We start from the raw sequence: 24,361 nt of genomic DNA, 5'->3' as shown, positions 1-24,361 counted from the left end.
CGGCCGCGCGCCGTCCGGGCCCCGTCTGCAAACACATGCCCGAAGCTCAGCCGCGGCCCACCGTCGGCCCGCGCACGGCGAGCCCCTGGACTGGCGGTGCGGGGCCGCGCTGCACTCACCCGGACTCCGGGATCCGCTTGCTCTTCCGCTTCATTTCACCTGGCGAGGACATCTTTGGTACAGCGAAGCGACACAAACTTCCGGGTTCCGGGCACTTCCGCTCTCAGCCACACCCCGAGGCACAGGCCACGCCCGCCTCCAGCCGCCGAGGCCGCTCGAGAGCCGACGGCGTGTTCCCCCGCGCTGGGACCTGACGCTCGGCACCGCCCCACTGGATCGCCGGGGGCTGTCGGAGTGTGGCCAGAGTTAAGGCGTCGAGGGTTCTGACTTCGGCTGGGGCGCGGCGTGGTTCGGCGCGCTTGCCTGGCTCCGCCTAGCTGCGCCCCCTTCGGCCCTGGGTGGCCGGGGCTGGGCTCCCAAGCCGCCCGCCTCTCACTAGGTTCCCGATCCCGTCGGCGGCCGCCCCGTCCTGCGGGCCCGGCGCCGGCTTTAGGAGGACCTCGCGCTCCGCAGGCAGAACGCTTTGTTCAAACCCCACCCGTCCGGCGGAGACTTGGGGACGCGCACCGCATCGCGCCCCCGTGCTTCCGCACTGCACACCCGCGCACATCGCACATCCGCACACCGCACCCCCGGGCGCTGCGCCTGCCTAGCGTGAGCTGAACTGACCTTTACCAGGTGCGTTAGGGAACTGGATGCGGACCGCGTCCATCCCCGTCCATCCCCTTCCATCCCGCCCGTCCGGATCCGCGCCCGACCACGCCCGGTGGGCCCCACGGCCCGCACACCCAACGAGCACTTCCCGCCCGCGTGGCCTCCGGCTTCAGCCCAGCTTGAACACCAAGGCCCGGGTCACCAGCCGGGGCTGCTTGCACTCAGCACGTCCTACCTCGGCACCAGCGCGCCGGTGCGGGACAAGGCGTCGACGGGGTGGTTACCGTCTCCAAGGAGATGCGGGAGACCAGCGGACCAGGCCCTCAGGAGGCCGCAGGGATTCTTGCGGGAGGCCAGCCTTCGTGGAGCGGCCGCGCCCTCGCCAGTGGTCCGGGTGCAGATGGGTCTGCCCTTTCGTAAAGAAAGTCTACAGATGGGTCTGGCAGCCTCGCCCGCGCGCCCCAGGGCAGGGCACTCCCTCACCTGTCCACGCCGCCAGTCACCACAAGCCAGTCACCGCACGCCTGTGTGCTCAAGCGCTGCTCCCTTTAAACATTTCCTCATGGTTCAGGTTGGATGTTGTTTCATTTACACAATGAATCGATACCAGCCTCCACCCAACACACACACACAGGCTTTAATTCAAGGCCACATCACACATTTTTGGTTGGGTCTTCGTTGCTGTTGCTGGCTCATTAGGACATTTGTCTGCCCAGCCTGGCTTTGCATTGTGATCCTCCGATCTCAGCCTCCTCAATAGGATTACAGGCGATAATTGACACCGAGATTTCCACTCCCCAGACAGACAGGGAAATCCCACTCTTAGGGACAGCTCTGCAGCAAACTCAACTTGGCAAACTAATGTAAATAATTTAGATGAGCAGGGGTAAAATTAGGTGAAGCTCTTGTAGTGTAATGAATTTCCCAGATCCTTTGGAGCAGGTCAGAAGAAAGGCCACAAGAGCACTTATTCCAGCACAAGTTGGAATATGGAGAATGGTTTCAGTTGTAGACCCAATTAAGTTTGTGACCAGACACGAATGAAAACAATAAAGGTTAAGTTAGCAAGGTTATTAATCACCCTCCACAAGCCTTCCTGAAGCTTGATTTTGCCAGCGATGGGCTTGAACACAGGGCTTCAAGTGCTTTGTATTTATTGCCTATGGCTGTTGTGCTGTTACTTGAGCCACACTTCCAACCCTACTTTTTGTTCATTCATTGGAGATAGTCTCATGGGCTTTTCTGCCATGGTTGACTTCAAACCACAGTCCTCCAGGTGTCCGACATATGAATAGCTAGGATTACAGGAAAGAGAATTGGCTAATTGTTCTCTGTTTTAAGTGTGCAAATATGATTAATCTCCATCAAAACACTGGCTTATAAGAACACATGTTATCTATAACTTCCACAGCATTTTCAGTGGCCAGTATACTATGAACTCACTTTGGGAAGCACTGTTACACAGAATTGCAAACATAGTCCCTAAATTAACATTTAATTGTCTTGTAACTTACAGAACTTTATTTTCTTTAACATGAAAAGAGGGTTTTCTCTTAGTAAAAAGAAATCCACTAAATATTAAGACCAAAAAACTGTATTGTTAACTTTAGATAGTTTAAGGCCACATAATAGCTCTTCACCAGAAGTACATTAAAATCACTGGAAAGCCGGGTATTGGTGGCTCACGCCTATAATCCTAGCTACTCAAGAGGCTTGAGATCTGAGGATCGCAGTGATTCAAAGCCAGCCGGGGCAGAAAAGTTTGTGACTCTTATCTCCAATAAACTATTCAAAAAAAGCTAAAGTGGCACAGTGGCTCAAGTAGTAGAGTGCTAGCCTTGAGCACAAACTGGCTTGTGGACAATGCTCAGGCCCTCAGTTCAAGCCCCAGTACTGGTAAAACATTAAAAAATAAAACTGAAATCACTGGAGACCTTAAAAGAAACCAACAAACAAAGCTGGGTGTAGGGGCACAGGTCAGTAACCTCAGTGCATTGGAGGCTAGGGCAGGAGGACTTGAGTTAAATGCCAGCCTGGGAAACACATAACCATTTTCCTGTCTCAAGAAAAATGTTTTAGTGGGAAAACATTTTAATGTTCTTCTTTGGACAAGTCTCTTAAGTCATAACAAAAATATTTATATGCAATTGAAGCTTTCAGACAGCCTAAAATACCTACTTAACATGGTTAATGGATTTTTCTTTAGGGTTGCTAAGGATGGAACCTTCATGTAATATGTGTCACATACACATACATATGTGTGTGTATGTATATGTATATATATATATATATATATATATAGTCTAGTCATCACAAACTAAAATTACTTCATCTTTTAGAAACAAAAATCAAGGATTCACAAACTATGGCATTTTATTTCAGAGCCTTTGCTTACATTTGTACAATATATTACATAATTCTTCATGTTTGCAGAGCCTAATATATACTTTATAGCTTTTATTCTATAAGCTTTTTCTTCAACATTTTGCTGTCAACAAATCTTTACAGTCCTGTACACATTTGAATAACTTGAAACCATTTTCAACAAAATTAGTTACTGTAAGCACACACTACAAGACTGAAAATGCTTTTCTTAGAAAAGTTGAATGTAAAGAGTAAGGATTCTGACACGTTAGCATCTACAACAAAACGTTTCGAGAGTCTCAATGTCGTACTGCCAGAAACAAATAAAACATGCCAGCCCCATTCAAAAAAAGCACACAGAACTACAAGTAAAACAGTCTGTACAATAAAGGACTGTGTATTAACAGTGCCAGGTATTAAATAGCTTCAATGAACACATCCGCAATATACAAATGTCTTACAAAGGTGAGGAATTAAATACAAGTGCCAAACAGAACATAGATTGAATCATACAACATAAAGTCAACACAAGTGAAAACAATCTCCTGTTTGTTTTGGATTTTATACAAGGCATTTAACTTTATAGACCTACTACCCCAATTAGCTATTTATACTTAAAATAACAACCATCTTTGTTAGACAGGTCATATAATCAACCTTTAGCCACACTAGTACAGTTTGTTCCTGAAGTCTTTTTGTTGTAAGCTCATAATAAAATAAGCAATACAAATGAATTATCTGTATTTAAGGGAAAAGAAACATTTACAAGAAAACACAAAAATATAACTGTTATAATTCATTATGAATAAATATACATTTTGAACTGGCTACAATCTTTATACATCGTTTAAGATTTAATACAGTTTATTAGCCATTTTCTTTTTTCACACAATGTATTATATCAAAATTAAAAAAAAATACTGATTTATAGAAAAATGGCAAAGTACAGTAGTTCCATTCCAATTGAAGGGGCATGAAAAGCCACTGCAAAGACCTTTTAGCCTAATTCAAATCTGTAAACATGTGCAGTCTATTTTTTGTTTAAGAGAATCTTTAGTATTTGGTTACCAGGATTGATGTCTAATATCCTGTTAACTGCAGGTTTTGAATTTATTACATGTGCTTGACTTATACAATTAGAGCCACCATATGGTGACTTGCTTTAAAAAACAATTTGCTTGTACAAATGAAAATAGGTTATTTTTTTCATAAATAAATGGAAAAATATCAAATGTTCCAGCTTTAACAAAATACAAGGGAATACATATACAGTAAGTTATCTTAACATGTTCTGGCCCGCCCCTTACTCTGCTTACTGTATTGTCTCTACAGGCAGTGAAAAGCCTCCATTTGCCACAGTGGAAGGCCTTCAAGTTACCAGACACACAATTCCCAGACAAGTTGGAAACAATTATTGCTTGAGGAAAAGCAGTTCATTGTACTTTTTCTTCATAAAAAAGTGCACTTAAGTGCCAAGTCAGCTTTTCAAGAAACATTTTTTTTAAATATAAAATAGTGCTTGTCTGATTTTTTTTGTGCCACTGTGCAGTATAAAAAGACGTGGCCCCCAACAGCCAGTAAGTGCAAAGTGCTCTAGCAGATCTTGCTGTCACCTGCACTCAACTGACATTCCATTCTGTGACGTGCTGGACATGGATGGCTCTGCTAACGTTAGCATAACTGCAGCCGTTATTGAACTGGACGAAGGTGAAGAGGAGGAAGAGGATGTAGCAGCACCTAAGGAGACCAAGCCATGGATTTAGAAAGCATGCCTAACAATGGAAAAAAAGGAAAGCACTTTTTTGTTGTGTTTTCCAAAATCATTTAGCTTGGAAATAACTTTTTTCTTTGAACTACAAGCTTTATACCCTTTTTGTGTCTTTCCCTTTTGAGACAGGGTCTCATACTGTAGCTCAGCCTCACCTCCCAACTCAGGAGTCTCCTGCCACTGTCTCCAGAGTATACACCATAAACTAAGAGCAGTCAATTCTCATAATACCACACACACACAAAAAAAAGGGACCGCTAGTATATCTCAGACTTCTAGACCACGCCAAACTACAAAGAGAAATAAAGGAGAGCCAGGGATGCGTCTTTCATGGATCAAAATTGAGGAACAGGGCAGCAGGCATGGCTCAGTGGTGAAATGCTTGCCTAGTTGTTCAAGTGCCTGGGTTCTGTCCCCAGCACTGCCAAAAGAGGAAAAAGGGAAAGATGAAAGGAGGAAAATTGTAGATCCTGTTTATATAATACAATTTAAATATAGCCTTTGTTTTCTTCAACAAATACTAAAGGAGTTGTGAAATCAAACAGGACAAGTCTGTTAATTTCTCCCCTAATTTGTCTAGTTTTCTGCCACTGGAAGTTTTCTTATGAACACTTACTGTGAAAGAATGGGAGGCTCATGATGACTCATGTCTGTAATCTAGCTACAGAGGAGACTGAAATCTAGAGGATCACCTTTGAAGGCCAACTGAGGCCGAGAAGTTTACTAGATTCGATCTCCAAACCAACCAGCAAAAAGCTAGAGACATGGCTCAGTGGTACAGTGCTGGCCATGAGTAAGAAAGCTGAACAAGACTGCAAGGCCCTGGGTCTGGGAAGGTGGCTCAGTGGTAGAGCGCTTGCCTTGCAAGCCTGAGGCCCTGGGTTCAATTCCTCAGCACCACATAAGCAAAAAAAAAGCCGGAAGTGGCACTGTGGCTCATGTCAGTAGAGCGCTAGTCTTGAGCTGAAGAGCTGAGGAACAGCACCCAGGCCCAGAGTTCAAGCCCCATGACCGCCCCCCCCCCCAAACAAGAGTGCAAGGCCCTGAGTTCAAGTCCTAGTACTAGCTCCAAATAATGCTTTAAAGAACAATTGCAAATATTTATTGAAACAAATTAAACTTTAATACACAGGGCAGTTCTCTGCAGGAAAGAAGCATGGCTCAAAATGGACACTTACTCTTTTAGACTTCTGCTTCCCTCTGCCTTCTGTTGTAACTAAACAGCATATGCCCAAACCCTATGAGAACATTAACATGCTTTATGACTGTATTTGAAGATAGAAGGAAAGGCCCTAATAACTGAGACAGAACTGGTGTCCTTATAAAAAGAAGATACACTAGATCTCCCTGAATGCACAGTAGCTACATAAGGACATGGCAAGAAAATGGCCATCTATGATCAACCATAATTGGCTTCAGAGAAAGAAAACCTGCTGGCATCTTAGCTTGGAATTTTAGTCTCTAGAAATGTGAGAAAATAAAAGTTCTACTCTCTCTTTTTTTTTTGGTTGGTCGTGAGGCTTGAGGCCTGGGTGCTGTCCCTCACCTCTTCAGCTCAAGGCTAGCGCTCTACCACTTGAGCCACAGCACCACTTCCAGTTTTCTGGTGGTTCAATGGAGATAAGAGTGTCACGGACTGTCCTGCTCAGGCTGCCTTTGAACTGTGATCATCCTCAGATCTCAGCCTTCTGAGTAGCTAGGATTACAGGCGTGAGCCACTGGCGCCTGGCTAAGTTCTACTCTTTTAAGACATCAAGTCTTTAGGATGTCCTTTTAATATTTTAGCTTATTTCCTTGTCATTCAGGTCTCTATAAAAATGTCCTATTTGTAATCTAAAGTAACCTACTCAGTGGAGAAAGCTGTTACATTCTGTTGGTACAACTCATACAGCCAACAAAGGAAAATATCATGAAAGTTCCTCAAAAAAGTTAAAAATACAATTACCACATGACCCAGCATTCCTACAACTGAGTGGATACCAAAAGGATTTAAGGTAAGTATGTACAGGGACATTTATATCTGATTAATTCACAATAACTAAGGTATAGAATCACCCTAGGTGCCTGCCTGGTAATGAAAAAGTATAGGCATAAAAGGATGAAATCCAGTTATATGCAGCAATACAGATAAAACCAGCAATCACAATGTTAAGTAAGATAGACATAGAAAGACTAGTACGACATTATCTCACTCATTTGTGAAAACCAAGTTAGGCTCATGGATGAAAAAAGTAGGACAGTGGTTACCAGAAGTTGGGGAGAGTGTGGGAGAGTGGTCACACGGACAGATTAGGTAGTGGTTATAGTACTGGTCAGAAAGGAGTATGTCTAGACATACTCAACAATATTCTATCAATGAACACAAAATAGCTAAAAGATCTGAATGCTTTCTTTATTTCTGGTGCTGGTAGTGGGAATCGAACTCAGGACCTGGAAACTGTCCTAAGCTCATTTTACTCAGGGGTAGCGCTCTACCACTTAAGCCACAGTTCCACTTACAGGTTTTTTAGTGTTTAACTGGAGATAAGAGTCTTACAAACTGTCCTGCCTGGGCTGGCTTTGTATGGAGATCCTCAGATCCCAGCCTCCTGACTATCTGGATTATAAGGCAAGAGCCACCAGCACCTGGCTAAATGTTTTCATTTTAAGAAAAAGTGGTTAAATGTTGGAAGGTGACAACATAAATACCTCAAGTTTTAATTATCATACTATGTTTCATTAGAGGTGGAAGAATATCTGTTAATCAAAGTACTTTTAAAATAAAGTAACCTATTCAATTTGCTTGATAGTGCTTTCTACTATTTAAAATTGTCTTAGTCAAACTTTAGGAGCTTCATGATTTCAAATAATCTGTGTTACAGATGAGGAAAATAAAGTCAAAAACTTTTCTAAAGATAAAGGCTTATTCCAACAAAAAGGAAAAAATGCTTACTTTCTCTCTCTTTCTTCTTTAAACGCTTTCTCCTCCGATCAATGGAAGCTACTTCAGATTTTAATGACAGGTAATGCTTCCTGATTTCTTGCAGTTTTTCTTGAAGGATTGTGATGCGTTCGGCACTTGTCATATTCTCTAGGTCCGCTGTCAATGTAAAAATTTCATTACTATGTAAATTTTGAAAAAAATAGTGCAAAAAAAGAAAGAATATATAGTATGGTTGAGAAGTGACAGTGAGGCAGATAAAAGTTAAAGTCTTCACAAGATATAGGAGTGCACGTCTGGAATCCCAGCACTTAGTAGGTTAATGCAGGAAGATCAAGAATTTGGGGCAAGTGTGATCTACACTTCTAAATATTTGCCTCCCACATATTTACTTTCTATCCTGGAATGTGGCACATAATAAATGTGCAATGTCTGTTGAAGGAATATGCTCAGACTCAAAGACCTTATGACCAATGCTAGAATTTTTGATTGCTTCCCTTTTTCTGTGTGTGTATTAGAACTGGGACTTGAACTCAGGTACTTGAGCTCTCACTTGGCTTTTTCACTTACAGCTGGCTCTCTACCACTTGTCTCCTCTAATCCAGCATTTAATTTTTTTTTTTTTTGCCAGTCCTGGGGCTTGAACTCAGGGTCTGGGCACTGTCCCTGAGCCTCTCTGTGCTCAAAGCTAGGCGCCCTACCACTTGAGCCACAGCACCACTTTGGGCTTTTTATTTATGTGGTACTGAGGAATTGGAAGCCAGGGCTTCATGCAAGCTAGGTATGCACTCTTTACCACTGAGCCACCTTCCAGCCTAATTTTTTAAAAATCTGTTGATTAACTGGAAAGAAGAGTTTCATGGACTTTTCTGCCTCAGCTGGATTCAAACTGTCATCTTCATTATCTCAGACTTCTGAATAGGTAGGATTATAGGAGGTGTGAGCCAAGTGTGCAGGTTTGTTGTTGTTGTTTTTGCACCAGTCCTGGGGCTTGAAATCACAGCCTAGGCATTGTTCCTGAGTTTTTTTGCAAAAGGCTAGAACTCTACTACTTGAGCTACAGCTCCATGTCCAGCATTTTTTAAAAAAATAAGAGTCTCATGGACTTCCTGCCTGGGCTAGGAATGAAGACCAAATCTTGGTCTTCATTTCAGCCTCATGAGTAGCCAGTATTACACGTGTGAGCCACTAGCACCTGGCTTTTCTTTTGTTTTTTGACATATGGTCATATTATATAACCAGCCTGGCCTCAAAATCATGATCCTCCTTCCTATCTCTACCTCCTGATGCTGGAGTTATTTATGTGCCACAATCTATGCTAAAATTTCTAGTCATACACATAGTATTACTACAGCTTAAAAATTCATACTTAGCTGGGAAGCACTGTAATTAGACAACCTACAATTCCAGGTACTCAGGTGGTAGAGATGGGAGTACCCCCCTTCCCAATCATGGTCTGAGGTTGATCTCTGACAAAAATAAGTTAGACTATATTAAAAAAAATAACAAAAGGTGACCCTGTCCAAAACGAAATGTACTCTTGTTATGTAACTGTAACCCCTCTATACATCACCTTTACAATAACAAAAAAAAAATAAAAACCTGCCACTCTCACATTAGGCATATAACAAATGCTCTTGGTTAAAAAAAGAAACAACAAAAAAACCTAAAGCAAAAAATGTTTGAAGGGATGTGGCTCAAGTGGTAGAGACCTTCCTATTAAATTAAATCCTTAATACTACTAAAACAAATACAAGTGAAACAGGAGAGCAAAACATCAAAACTATATGTGTAAACTGGACACCAGTGGGTTTATGCCTACTCAGGAGGCTGAGATCTGAAGACTGTGTGGGAAAGCCAGACTAGGCAAGAAAGCCCATGAAATTCCCATCTCCAGTCAAACACCAAAAAGCCAGAAATAGAGCTGTGGTTCAAGTGGTAGAGCACCTAGCTTTGAGTAAAATTGCTCAGGAACACTGTCCAAGCCCTGAGTCTAAGCCCCAGGGCAAGGAAAAAGAAAATTCAGGCAGTGGCTCCCATGCCTACCACTGTGTAAGTAGGATGAAATATCTGCTGCCCGATGAGCAAGGTACTTTACTTACACATCTGAAAACTCCACTTGTAAACCTTGGGTAACCGATTAGTGGGTTCCTTGAGATCAGGGTCCTTATCCCCATTCTTGCCACATTTTCCAGGAGACTGTGTCCTTGCAGGAGATTTAGTACTATGGGCCTTCATTCCTGTGGAGACTGACTTGATTGGCTGAGTCTTTGTCACACTTTCACCAGCTGAAAGTTCTTCACTATCACTACTGTTTGCTGAAAGAAAAAGAAAGGGTATAGTAAACAAAAAGTTAGTAATAGAGTTGCCACTTATTACAGTAGACAACTTAAAATTAACTGAGTTTACTGACAACCTAATTAGAAAACCACACATGAAGACAGTTCTTCATGCAGTTAAGGAAAAGCAAAGCTTTGTTATCTAAAGTTGCCAGTAATAGTCTTATAAAAAATTAAAGACACACTACTCTTTCATTCTACTATGCAGACTGTCAAATATAAAGGGATTATATGATGGCTTTTTATTGTGGTAGAAACTTTCATTTAAATGTGGGCTATTTACATGCACACCTCCCAACTCCTTGAGAACATGATATTCAATAAATAATTCCTTGAGAAAAATACTCTCAATTTTTAGATGTATAATGAATTTCTTCTTAAGTAACTCCTAAGGTATAGCTTACTAAATCATCAGCCATACATAAAGAACCCAGAAGTCTCTGTAATAATTATGCCAATCCTGCCTTTGCTGATGATACTGCAGTGTAAAATGGAAATAGGTAACTTTGACAGCTTACCAGTGAATGGGTGGTAAGAATGCATCTGTTAGAGATTAGCTCTGTCTAGGTACATAATATTATTTTGTATTTCATCAGTTATTCTACTTTATTATCCTTAGAGAATGGTTAATTCATTCTGCTTTGCCATGAAACCCAATAGTTAAAATGAGAGAACACAATAGCTGTATCTCCCTGGATGTTGATAAATTAATTGAAGTGGTACCAGAATTTGAACTCAGGGACTTATACTTGTTCTTAGGTGTTCTAACACTTGAGCTATGCTCCTAATATAAATGGTGAAGACATAAAGACAAAAAACATTATAATGTTAAATTTTTTTTAACTATTCTATCAATTATACCAAGTACTTATCATTCCTCAACTACAATAGCCACCCTCCACAAAAAAATAGGCTCTGAAAACCTACAAAGTACTTCCAAGATAAGGAAAACACAAAGCAAGCACTTCTGGAGTAAAGAGACTCTACTCTTCTTTTACATCTGTCTCCCAGCCCCCCACTGCCTCTCTGACAGCTCTGGCAACTCCTATGCCACCCAAAGCTGGCCCCACGCTGTGCAGTGGCTGGTCTCGGCCCGCCTGTCATGGCCTTGCTGAGCACAGCCAACCCAGGACCCAAGGGATGCCATATTCACCGCCTGAAGTCATAGGGGCTCAGCAGAACCTCAGGGAGCTGGCCGAATAGCTTTTCTGCACTGCAGTGCAGCCAAGCGAGCTGCTAGCAAAGGTCAGGCAGTGGAGTGGCAGGAATCTCCTGGAAGAGCAGCAGGAGGTCAGTGTGGGATGCCTGAAAAACAATTCTTCACACATTTGCTACTTCTTTGTCTACAAAAGAGATCAGATGTGCTGCCCTCAGGAGAAATAGAGTATTACAATTTCTGCAAGCTGAGGACAAGGGTTACTGTTAGTTTTTAGTAAAATATACTTTGTACAAGCATTGTATGCTGCTTTTAAGGTCATATGGCAAGTTGCACTGGAAAGGAATGTCAGACTGGAATTATACCTCTAAAGCCACGTCTTCTCTGAAACAGGGTCTCACTATAGCCCAGGCTGGCCTGAAAGTTGTGATCCTGCTCCCTCAGCCTACTGAGCATTGGGTACAGGTGACATGCAGGCTTAAAGCTATTGTGATTGTTTACTTCTACGAAGATTCATGATTGTTTACTTCTTTGCAGATTTTGCCTTGAAGAATCACTAACCCATTTCACTGTAACAAAAGGTAAAATATGAGCTGAGTGCTAGTAGTACAGGCCTGTAACTTGTAGGGTAGAAGATTCTTATCTCCAATTAATCACCACAAGGCCAGAAATGGAGCTGTGGCTCAGGTGGCAGAGCACCAGCTTTGAGTAAAAAAGCTCCAGGACAGCACACAAACCCTGAGTTCAAGCCTCAGGACTTGTACAAAAACGAATCAATCAATCAAAACTGCAAAATATAGAGAAGCATGCCACAATGCATGGTGTATTTAATGAGACGTTAAAAAAATTGTTTCCATTATGCTAGATATTATTTTTAAAAAGACTATCTGATCATTCACCAGCAACTAATAGCAAGGCGGAATATTCCCTATTTGCTTAGAATTACTCTGGAAATTGCAAAGCTTTGGTGTGTGACCTTTCTTAGTGGAACTATTCCATAACCTCAGAGCCCACTTCCTAGTGAACTCTTCATTTCTGGGCTCTGAATCTGGGGTGGGGGGTGGTTCACACTTACGGCCTTTCCCCTTCTTTGCATTATTCACTGCAGTTGCTTTATGGCTTCGTTTCTGCTTCTTGGGTGGATTTCCTCCTCCCTGAGCATCTTTCACCCTCTTCTGGCCAGTGCAGGCTGTGACGGAGAAGAGTCAACGAAGACAAAATAGAATCAAACTAAGAACAGTTCCGAAAATGACACATTCTTCATGTGATATGTAAACCATCATAAAATTAACAGAAATCTCAAGCTGTCATTAATAGAGCCAAATTCTTAAATAGTAAACCTTAAAAAAATCTTTTTTTCTTTAAAGAAAAAAGACAATTCTGGGGGCTGGGAAGGTGGCTCAGTGGTAGAGCGCTTGCCTTGCAAGCCTGAGGCCCTGGGTTCAATTCCTCAGTACCATATAAGCAAAAAGAAAAAAGCTGGAAGTGGCGCTGTGACTCAAGTGGTAGAGTGCTAGCCTTGAGCTGAAGAGCTGAGGGACAGCACCCAGGCCCAGAGTTCAGGCCTCATGACTGGACCAAAAAAAAAAATATATATTTTCAGGAAAATTTTGGGAAAATAACTTTTTTTTTTTTGGTCGTGGGTCTTGAACTTTGGGCCTGGGTGCTGTCCTTGCACTCTTCAGCTCAAGGCGAGCGCTCTACTGCTTGAGCCACAGCACCACTTCCGGTTTTCTAGTGGTTTATTGGAGTAAGAGTCTCACGGAGTTCCTGCCCGGCCTGGCTTTGAACCGTGAGCCTCAGATCTCAGCCTCCTCAGTAGTTAGGATTACAGGCGTGAGCCACCAGCACAGGGCTGGGAAAAAAACTTTTAAGCCAGATCTCAGTATCTTTCTTGGAGTCAGGGTCTCCCTGAGCAGTCAGTCCCTTCTGGCCTGGAAGTCACTATGTACCCCAGGCTGGCTACATCAACCATAGATAGACCATATCTCCTTAGGGTCAACTAAAACTCTGAAGCGAGTATATTAAAATCTGATGTTATATGAAATACATATCCTTTAAAGCTTTCTATTCAATGGAAATGCATGTTTTAAATCAAAATTTCAGGTTAGAAAAATACTTACTTTTAAAGACACGTAAATGAGTGGTTCTAAGAAAAATAATGAAGAGTACAGCTCTGGCATCATCAGAAGGCCCTACTAGTTTTAGAAAGTGCTAATTTGAATGTCCACTTTTAACAACGTCATGGAAAAATAAAAAAGTATTTTTATACTTTATAACATATACAATGATCCTTCAGATTTGGACAATGCATCTAAGAAAGCATCAAATTCCTTCACAAACTCACACAAGTAAGGCTCAGTCAGTTTGACAAAGTTTCCCAAGGAAAGCATGTCTAGACTACTGCTCCAATCCACTGCATTCAGTATTTGATAAAGGATTGAGGGGGTGAGGTCTGTCAATTATTAACCAAAATGTATGTGAGGTTATCCATTATAAATGCAAAACAAGGCTTCAGAAATGGAATTAAGCTGCTCATGCCACAAAGTCAACTATTATATATAATTCATTTTCAAACAGTTTTGACTTTGGGTCTGAGTTCAAGTTCTATCCACTGGAAATGTCACAGGAAATTCATATAAGCAGTATTAAAAGCTTTTAAATTCAACTCATTATCATTATTCAAAGGACCACATAAGCATATTACATAAGCACCTACATTACAACAAACACTGTGAAGCCATTAAGACTTTTAACAGGGGAAACCCCAAAATTTCGTCTGTGTAATTTTCCTTCCTCACCTTTTTCAGGATGTTCAGGTTCCTGCTGATTGCTACTACTGGAACTCACGCTGGCATCAAAGCCTGCTGGTGAGCTATTTCCCTCTGACTGGAGGTCTTGGAGCTCACCTACAACACTATCCACCTCAATTGTGCTGTCAGTTTCACTCTTGATACTTCGAACCTCTTCTTGGCTGGGAGCCAGGGGCTCTGATACTGTGACAGAAGACTGCTGCTGACTGGCTTCTGTTACAGTGACGGATGAAGGCGATTCAGGTGTAGTAGGAGGGGTATTGAGCACTGAATTGCTGCCACTACTCGGAAATTCAGACTTTCGATCACTGACATCGACTGTCTTTTCTTCAATGGGCTTAGTGTCAATAGTGGCTGGTGGCAGCTTCTCTAGCTCTACACTAGGGGAACAACTCTCCTCTTCAGCCACAGTCTGCAGGGACTCCTCTGCTGCCCCTTCCTCTGGGGCAGGATGGGGTGGGGATGCTGCAGCCTCAGTATCAGAGTCTGAAAACAGCTCCTTAAGTGTTTTCTTAGGCCACTGTCCCTGAATACTTGACCAGACATCTTTTCGATCTTTAGCCCTGCTGTTTTGAAGTCTTTCATCAGAGGTGTTTAAAAGTTTTATTCTTTTTTCTGCCACTTCTGAAAATCCTGAATAGAAACCAGTTGCCCGTACAGATTTTCTTTTTTCCTCCAAACCATTGTATTTCTTGGTTGGTGTCATCTTTGCTTTTGATTTTTCCTCTTCATCTTCATCTGAAGAACTGTTACTGCTGTTTTCTATGCAAAGTGATTCTTTACTCTTTGCTCGCTCTTCCTTCTTGCCAGGTGATCCAGTTTTTAAATATTCTTCTGTATTGCAATACCTTCTTTTACCACGTTTTATTTGTGGCTTTGAAGATTTATCTGCTGTATCCTTTTTAACATCCTTTCTCTTTTTTGTGACTTCATCATCCTCTTCAAAATCAGTATCTTCAGAGATTCCTTCTATATCTTTTCTTAATCTTTCTGGAGATTTTGATTTGGATATTACCAAATCTGACTGTACTTTGTTTTCTTCTAGCAAAGAGGGGCTATTATTCTGCTCTTCTTTTGCAGTAAGTTCATTTCTGGTGTGGGTCAAATGGTCCACCTTGGATTCTTCTTTGCCATTCTCATCTATATCCTGAGCACCTCTATCATCTTCCTGCTCACTGTCCTCGGCAGAACTTTCAGAGGCTAGAAAAGAGGGGATAGGTGAAGATGAGCCAGATAGGAGCACTAGTAATGTCTTCATGTGCTCAGGCATTATGTTTAGAGCTACCCCAAGTATCAAGCTTTTACCTTGCTTGAGGAAATTGAGTTTCAAAGTGGTTAAGACACTTACTTGACATAGGATCATGGTGATAGTTATACCATAAATTCTTTTGCCAAACTCATCCAATAATAAAACATAAAAAACATAAACTTAATTTTAGTAAAACATAGCTCTCTCTGTATGAGAATGTAAGAACCTTCAGGAAATAGTGTTTGAAAACTAAATCACTACAGCAGCCAAACATTCTAACCAACAATAAGCAATGAATAAAGGATCAGAAAATAAAAGTATAAGAAATTTTAGGAAAAAACTGATAGAATGAATTAAAAGCCAAACACAATTGTGGCAGATAAGGCATATTAGAAGAGTACCATGTAACAACAAATGAAAAAAAGAACAGCGGTCAGGCTCTGTGGCTCACATCTGTAATCCTACTAATGAGGCAGAGATCAGGAGGATTGCAACTTGAGGTTATATAGCCTGGGCAAAAAGCTAGCAAGACCACATCTCAATCAATAAAAAGGCGGGAGATGGTGGCATGCAACTATTATCCCAGCTACGTGGAAAGCATGAATAGGAGGACCAAAGGCCAGGCTGGCCTGGGCAAAAAAATGACCTATTTTTAAAATTAATTTACTTTATTGTTATTATATTATTATAGAAGTGATATACAGAGATATTACGTTTACATGAGTCAGGTAATGAGTACATTTCTTTTCTTAATTGGTGAGAGGGCCTGAACTCTGGGCCTGGGCATTGTCCCTCAGCTCTTCAGCTCAAGGCTAGCACTCTACCACTTGAGCCACAGCACCACTTCTGTTCTGGCTTTTTCTGCCTGTGGTGCTGAAGAATTGAACTCAGGGCCTCATGCATGCAAGGCAAGCACTCTACCACTAAGCCACCATCCCAGCCCGGTATATTTCTTTTCATAGTGTCTTCTATTACCTCACTCTCTCCTGGTCCTTCCCTCCCACCTCTACACATGAGTTGTATAGTTCATGTTCATCAATGTCCAGTGAACTCCACTATTGCACTTTCTCACCCTTTTTCCCTCAAGTTCTGCACCTTCCTCCCAACCCTTCCGAAGATGTACTCTAAAACAAGACAACAAAAGCAAAAAGGGTTAACGGCAGGGCTCAAACTGCAGAAGTGCCTGCCTAGCAAGTATGAGACCCTGAGTTCAAACCCAAGTAAACAGAAAAAGACAACAAATATAGGCCAAAACAAACAAACAAAAAACACACAAAAAATGCATGCAAGAAAACTGCCCAGAGCACACATAAAAGTTCCTAGAGGGGCTGGGAAGATGGCTCAGTGGTAGAGCGCTTGCCTTACATGCCTGAGGCCCTGGGTTCGATTCCTCAGCACTACATAAGCAAAAATGAAAAGAGCCAGAAGTGGCGCTGTGGCAAGTGGTAGAGTGCTAGCCTTGAGCTGAAGAGCTGAGGGACAGTGCCCAGGCCCAGAGTTCAGGCCCCACAACCAGACCCCCCCCCAAAAAAAAACAACAACAAAAAAGTTCCTAGAATAAGGGAGGTTAGATAATACACCCTAAAGGTGAAACCAAATCCATAAAAGGAATATCTCACTGTGTAATTTTAAGACATTAAAGATAAAGACTCTTTAGCTACGTGAGAGGCTGGGATTTGAGAATTGCCATTCAAAGCCAGTCTGGGCAGAAAAGTCTGTAAGACTTACACTAAAATAATCAGATGTGGAACTGTCAAGTGGTAGGGAGCTAGCCTTGAGCAAAACAGCTCAGGGACAGTGCCCAGGCCCTGAGTTCAAGCTCCAAAGACTAGTACCAAAAATGTATAAATAATAGACAAATAAAGACAAAGTAAAGAAAGAAACAATAAAACATACAAAGAATCAGCAACTAGATGAGGTGCTGTACTTTAAATGTCCTCTCCAAAACTAATGCTGAAGTTTAACAGCTACTATGCCGTACTGTAAAGTACAACTTTTAAGAAGGATTGAGCTTCATGAGGGCTTCAGCCTCATGAACAGAGTTTAATGCTGTTCCCACAGGAGAGGGCTAGTTACTGTCTCTCGTTAAGTGTCCTCTGGTGCTCCCCCACCAGGGGATGTTCTTGCTACTTACAGCAAGGCAGGAAGACTCTTACCACTGAACAGCTCAGCCTTTATAACCTTGCAAATAAAACGTCTTTCCTTTATAAGTTACCTCATCTGTGGCACTTTGTTATAGCATTAAAAAACAAGACTAAAACCATAAATACAGGTATTTACACTGAGTCTCCAAATACTTCCCCTTACTTCTCCTCTGCTATATTAATCATTATTTTCCTGTCAGTACCAGGGCTTGACCTCAAGGCTTCAAGCTAGCTCAGCTTACTAATTCATAGCTGGTACTCTACCACTTGAGCCATGCCTCCAGCTCAGTATCTTGGTACTTAAGTGGAAATAAAAGTCTCAAAGACTTTTCGCTTGGGGTGGCTGCAAACCTCTTCTCCAGGTCTCAGCCTCCTGGGTAACTTCTGTATTTGAGTATGTATGTGTGCACACACAGATGCATGTGTAAGGGCCAGTCCTGGGGCTTGAACTCAGGGTCTGAGCACAGCTCCTAGGTTTCTTTGCTCAAGGCTAGCATTCTACCACTTGAGCCACAGTTCTACTTCTGGCTTTTTGGTATTTAACTGGAAATAAGTCTCACATGGGGCTGGGAAGATGTCTCAATGGTAGAGTGCTTGCCTAGCATGCATAAGGCCCTGGGTTAGATTCCTCAGCACCACATAAGTAGAAAAAACTGGAAGTGGTGCTGTGGCCCAAATAGTAGAGCACTAGCCTTGAGCTGAATAGCTGAGGGACAGTGCCCAGACCCAGAGTTCAAGCCCCATGACTGACAGAAAAGTCTCACAGCTGGCTTGATCCTCAGATCTTAGCCTCCTGAATAACTAGGATTATGGGAGTGAGCCACCTGCACCTAACTTCCTGTACTTAATTTTTTTTTTTTTGGTCGTGGGACTTAAACTCTGGACCTGGGTGCTGTACTTCAGCTCTTCAGCTTAAGGCTAATGCTCTACCACTTGAGCCACAGCGCCACTTCCAGTTTTCTGGTGGTTTATTGGAGTTAAGAGTCTCATAAAAAAAAAAAAAAAAAGAGTCTCATGGACTTTCCTGCCTGAGCTGGCTTTGAACCGTGATTCTCAGATCTCAGCCTCCTGAGTAGTTAGGATTATAGGTGTGAACCAGCTACCGTTGCCTAGCTGTACTTAATTCTTCATCTATTAAAAAATGTGTTCCATTAAAAACAGGAATACAGGCTGGGGGGAGAATGAGCAGTTAAAAACAAAGGGAGCCGGGCAACAGTGGTTCACACCTATAATCCTTGCTACTCAGGAGGCTGAGATTTGAGGATCTGCAGTTCAAAGCCAGCCTGGGCAGGAAGTATGTGAGACTCTTATCTCCAATAAAACACTAGAAAACCAGAAGTGGTGCTGTGGCTCAAGCGGTAGAGCACTTGCCTTGAGCTGAAGAGCTGAGGGACAGGGCCCAAGCCCAGCGTTCAAGCCCCACAACTGACCAAAAAAACAAAAACAAAAACAAACAAAGGGAATTCCAGGAACTAAAGATCCCTAGAATGCTATTAGAGGTTCTCCCATCCATCCATCCATATATCCAAACCTGTTGTCTGCCTGCCTGCATACATGTGTGTATGCCAGTCTACCTACCTACCTACTTAGCTACCTATCTAGCTATCTATGTGTGTACACATTTAGGTACCTACATATACATGTACATATGTATCCATCCATGCTGAGAATCAATATCATCTCCAGATGTATATAATGATATTGCACTAGATGTATAAAGAAACAAACTAACACACACACACACACACTTTTTTTTTTTTTGGTCGGTCATGGGGCTTGAACTCTGGGCCTGGGAGCTGTCCTGCGCTCTTCAGCTCAAGGCAAGTGCTCTACTGCTTCTTGTTTTGGCTATGTGCTGATAAAATTCTAATTCTGTTCCTGATCTGTGGTTCCTTTAGCTGACAAGGTCCTGCAGAAACATTTTGCTCGACTTCTGAAAACTGAAGACAAATCATGCATGGTACACCTGCAATCAGAGAATAGCACAGAACAACCTACAACTTGGACTAAGCATTTTTCTCCTCTGGTAATCCACTACGACTATGTCAGGTATCTTAACTGTGCAGAGGCCCTCAGTCTTCCAGAATTCACTTATAACCCCATACTCACTTTTATAAAACTCTCAGAGAAGCCAAACCCGAAATAAGAATGATCTAGATCTCTATTCTAATAGCACACTAAGGGAAGCTTCATCTAAGCTTTATTACAAAGGGGAGTTTATTGTCTGACACTTTTTGATTTTTGAAAGTTAAATAATATCCTCTTTGGAATACATACACACATATACATGTATATATATTATTCAATTGTAAAGAAAAGTAAAGTGGGGGGCTAGGAATATGGCTTACTGGTAGAGTGCTTGCCTATCATACATGAAGCCCTGGATTCTATTCCTCAGTACCACATAAACAGAAAAAGCCAGAAGTGATGCTGTGGCTCAAGTGATAGAGTGCTAGCCTTGTGCAAAAGAAGCTCAGGAACAGTGCCCAGGCCCGAGGACTGGCAAAAAGAAAAGAAAAGAAGAGAGGAGAGAGGAGGTGAGAGGAGAGGAGAGGAGCAATAACTACATAAAAGGCAGAATAGTAATAATTTCTGGGAGGAAATAAAAGAATTATTCACAACTGTGGGGTCATACTAGTGTGCAATGTTACTATCACTCTATAAGTCATATATGTATACAAATATTTTCCATATACTATTCTGCATAAATTAGGAATTTTTTGTTGTTTTTGTTGTTGGTTGTGGGGCCTGAACTCTGGGCCTGGGCACTGTCCCTCAGCTCTTCAGCTCAAGGCTAGCGCTCTACCACTTAGGCCACAGCACCACTTCCTGTTTTTTCTGCTAATATGGTGTTGAGGAATCAAACCCAGGGCCTCATGCATGCAAGGCAAGCACTCTAGACCACAGAGCGACCTTCCCAGCCCTAGGAAAATTCTTTAAACTGACTTTAGAATATTACATATAGTTAGGTTTGTATAATAATAAGTTCATGGGACAAGTTACTTTACATTCAAAATGAATTTAAGGAGATACCTTCTTTTACTTTATTTCACATATCAGATTTTCCTCCTGTCTCAGACTTAGTAAATCCCCCTTTCTAGCCCTTACTGCCTGTTTATTTATTTAGCCAGTACTGGGGGCGGGGGGGGGGAGGGGAGAGGAAGGTGGGCTTAAACTCAAGTGTCTTCTGCTCAGCCTGGCTTCTCATTGGTTAACTGGACATGGACGCTCACAACAGGTTTTACTGTCTAGGCTGGCCTCCAGTCACAATTCTTAGATCTCAGCCTCCTTAGTAGCTAGGACTAGAGCCATAGGCACTCTGCTTGTCTTTTTTATTTAATACTCTAATCTGTCTTGTTAACTGTGCCATCACAAACGAAATCATATTAATCACGAAAAAGCAAGGTTTATATTCCTTACAAACACCTGGCAATACAGTTTTACAATCTGATACAGTATAATACAATCTTATCATGGCAACCGACAGGCTAGCACTTGAATGCTTTAGATTGAATACTAAATTTTAACTAACCACTCAACCAGTGGTAATTTTGGGGGGGGGGCGGGGAAGGATGGGGGGGGAAGGTCAGCCATGGGGCTTGAACTCAGGGCATGGGCACTGTCTTTAGACTTTTCACTCAGGGCTCTAGCACTTTACCAATTGGAACCACAATGTCACTGCCAGTTTTCTGGTGGTTAATTGGAGATAAGAGTCTCACGGACTTTTCTGTCCTGGACTGACTATGAACCGTGATCCTCAGATCTCAGCCTCCTGAGTAGGATTACAGATGGAGCCACAGGCATATGGCTCAATGGTCAATTTTATTTCAAGTAAAACAATCAACAAAATTCTGGTTAAAAAAAAAATCCAACAATGTCATTGAATTACCTTTAAAGAATTTAATTTCTAGAAATTACAAACAATTGAATGCAGCAAAATGTCTGTTATACTTACCTTGAAGTCCATTAAGGATGGAAGTGATTTCTATGGATTTAATATGAGCTGTGTCAGAATTTCTGGCATCAGCAAGATCCAGTTTGGATACCATTTCGGGAGATGGATTTGTCTGAAATGGGGGTTTTGACAGGCGTCGAAGTTTACAGTTTTTAGGAGAATATTTTTCATCTTTATCTTTTTCTTTGTCCAATTTATTCTAGGTTAAGAGAAGATGGGAAGTATTGTATGTTAGCCATAATTCATTATAACACATTTGTAATATTAATGCCATCGTAAACACAAAGCTGTAAAATATTTTGTCAAGTATTTAACTGAAAACAGATATAAAAGCCTTCAAAACCATCATGGGAGCTGGATTGGTGGCTCACACCAGTCCAGGAGGACTGCGATTTGAGAATCTTGGTTTAAAGCTAGCCCAGGGCAGACAAAATCAGGAGATTCTGATTTCTTATTAACAAGCAAAAATCCAGAAGTGGAGGTGTGGTTCAAGTCATACAGCACCAGCCTTGAGTGAAAAAAGTTGAATGAGATCTCAAGAGCAAGAGTTCAAGCCCTAGTTCTGGCACAAAACACAAAACAACCAACCACCAACCCCAGGTGGTTTTTGTTTTTTAAATTTAGCAAAAGAACTGTAGGAGTAATTTAGTAGTAGGGATAAAAGTAGCAATCAGACAGGAATTAAAATTAGCAAACACATACTTCTAATAATTTGTGCTAAATTAAAGCACAATAGGCTCAAAAGAAATATTCATGCACACAAACATAAAAACAATTTCAACCTGCTTACCTTAAAATTCAACATTCTAGTTATAATCTGTGGCTTGGAATTACAATGTTAAGTACTTCCACTCAAAAGATGGGAGAAACTTTAAACAAATGATCTGTTGTGAAAAGCAAGGCAGGAGACTACTGCCACTTCAGTGAATGACTAGTTTTCCAGATAAAAATGTGAATTTTTTTCCAATTCTGTTTACAAATAGAAGGAGGGTGGCTAGTGTATTTCCTGGAAACTATAGTTTGTTTTAAAAAGAATTTATAGTAAGAAGTATAAGCAAGCTCTGAAGTATAAGTTTGCAATCAACAATGCCTAAGGTCCCTCTACATAGACTAATTTGAGTGACATTTCACACCTGTCCTGAGGATAGGACCTAGGAGGCACCCTCTGGACACACAGGACATTCATTCCTTACATGGCAGACATGTGTTAGTTAGGACACTGACTCCCCAGGTGCAGCCCTGGCCCAGCAACGTGAGCATTTGCTAGGAAGTTGTTAGAAACACGAGCCTTTGGAACCAACCTCAAATCTACTAAATCAGAACTGCTGAGGATAGAACCACGAAATACAACCTCCAGTGAATTGTCCTGTCCAAATGGTTCTGACAAAGGCACAAGGGTGAGATCCTTTACCTTAGAACCCTCAGGTGTAATTCTCAGAACACAGACTAATATTAATTCCAGCTCTTCCACCACTCCAGTGTTTCATCTCAGAGTCAGCATCTACTATGCATGCTGAAAGCTGAGATAACTCACTATAGTCCAAGCTCAAAAAAGGGCTTTAGGTACCTGCAGAGGATTTTTCTACAGTAGTGGCTCTCAACAAAGATGAGACAAAGTGACAGAGTGATAGGCATAGGCATTGTCAGAAGACACTAGGAAGCCTTTGTAAAACACACGTGCCTGTTTCTTGTAATCAAAATTTTAATATATCCAGAGGTTGTCAAGAAGTGAACTGAAGAAGTATTAAGAAAATATAACATTATAATATTGCTTTCTCCCTCATCTCTTCTATCCTTTATCTTGGAAATACCCAATCTATATTTTGCTTTATAAAGACTGGCTGCTGGGCGCCGGTGGCTCACACCTGTAATCCTAGCTACTCAGGAGGCTGAGATCTGGGGATCAGGTTCAAAGCCAGCCTGGGCAGGAAAGTCCGTGAGACTCTTATCTCCAATAAACCACTAGAAAACCGGAAGTGGCGCTGTGGCTCAAGTGGTAGAGTGCTTGTCTTGAGCTGAAGAGCACAGGGACAGCACTCAAACCCAGAGTTCAAGCCCCAAGACCGGGGGAAAAAAAAAAAAAAAGACTGGCTAATGCCATATACACATGTACATACACGTACGTGTACACACACACACATACAAGCTTGTATAGTATATAAAATCAATGCTTAAATACAGTGAAGACTAGGAAGGAAGTCTTGAGTTAGGCTATTGATCACTAAAAACTTAAAAACATGGACCCAGCTTTACAGTGAGAAAAGAACAAAGCAGCCAAGGAGAAAGCATTCCCCCCTGTGCCCAGCAAGGGAACACCTGGCAGCTCCTCTCTGAGCATTTTGGAAGACTGAGATTGAGAAAAACTGTTAAAGCACTGAAAAGACAAAAAAAAAAAAAAAAGAAAAAGAAAACAAAAAAATAAACCCCTCTAACAATTACTTAATGGTCTATTTTTTTAAATTTTTTTTTGGGGGGTTGGTCATGGGGCTTGAACTCTGGGCCTGGGTGCTGTAGCTCTTCAGCTCAAGGCAAGCACTCTCCCACTTCAGCCACAGCACCACTTCTGGTCTTCTGAGTTGTTTATTGGAGAGTTAAGTGTCTCACGAACTTTCCTGCCCAGGCTGGCTTTGAATCACTAATGATCCTCAGATCTCAGCCCCTTGAGTAGCTAGGATTACAGGTGTGAGCCACAGGCACCCTGTTAACGGTCTACTTTTTAATCAAATCATTTAGAAAGATTTAATCTCTGAGTGAGGAATAGCTACAAATATAAATTAACATTGAGTTTACCTGTTATTAATTGAATTTATTAGATCCCTATGGTATCTCCATCACATATGGTTAGGAGGGTCTTAGGAACATATCTGGCTTCCTGAACGGAAAAACTCCCTCACCCCCCAGCCACTCTGCTTTATGACTCCTAGCTGAGGAATAAAGGC

At 41.8% G+C, this 24,361-nt stretch overlaps 1 protein-coding gene across 1 annotated transcript in view; it reads right to left on the bottom strand.

Annotated features, from left to right (window-relative positions):
* Nucleotides 1-3,069: 3,069 nt before the first annotated feature.
* Arid4b (AT rich interactive domain 4B (RBP1-like)) overlaps nucleotides 3,070-24,361 on the bottom strand; it is a 105,786-nt gene continuing 84,494 nt past the window's right edge. Inside the window, exons 19-24 of the mRNA XM_013014563.1 lie at nucleotides 21,423-21,621; nucleotides 14,063-15,274; nucleotides 12,337-12,450; nucleotides 9,869-10,084; nucleotides 7,779-7,925; nucleotides 3,070-4,815 (exon numbers count right to left, since the gene is read on the bottom strand). Coding sequence (XP_012870017.1) covers nucleotides 4,688-4,815; nucleotides 7,779-7,925; nucleotides 9,869-10,084; nucleotides 12,337-12,450; nucleotides 14,063-15,274; nucleotides 21,423-21,621 — 2,016 coding nt within the window. The 3' untranslated portion in view covers nucleotides 3,070-4,687. The remainder of the gene's footprint in view (nucleotides 4,816-7,778; nucleotides 7,926-9,868; nucleotides 10,085-12,336; nucleotides 12,451-14,062; nucleotides 15,275-21,422; nucleotides 21,622-24,361) is intronic.

The sequence above is a fragment of the Dipodomys ordii genome, unplaced genomic scaffold (assembly GCF_000151885.1).
Source record: "Dipodomys ordii isolate 6190 unplaced genomic scaffold, Dord_2.0 Scaffold24, whole genome shotgun sequence".
NCBI lineage: Eukaryota > Metazoa > Chordata > Mammalia > Rodentia > Heteromyidae > Dipodomys > Dipodomys ordii.
The sequence above is the reverse complement of the archived record's forward strand: the minus strand, read 5'-3'. Positions and strand labels throughout refer to the sequence as shown.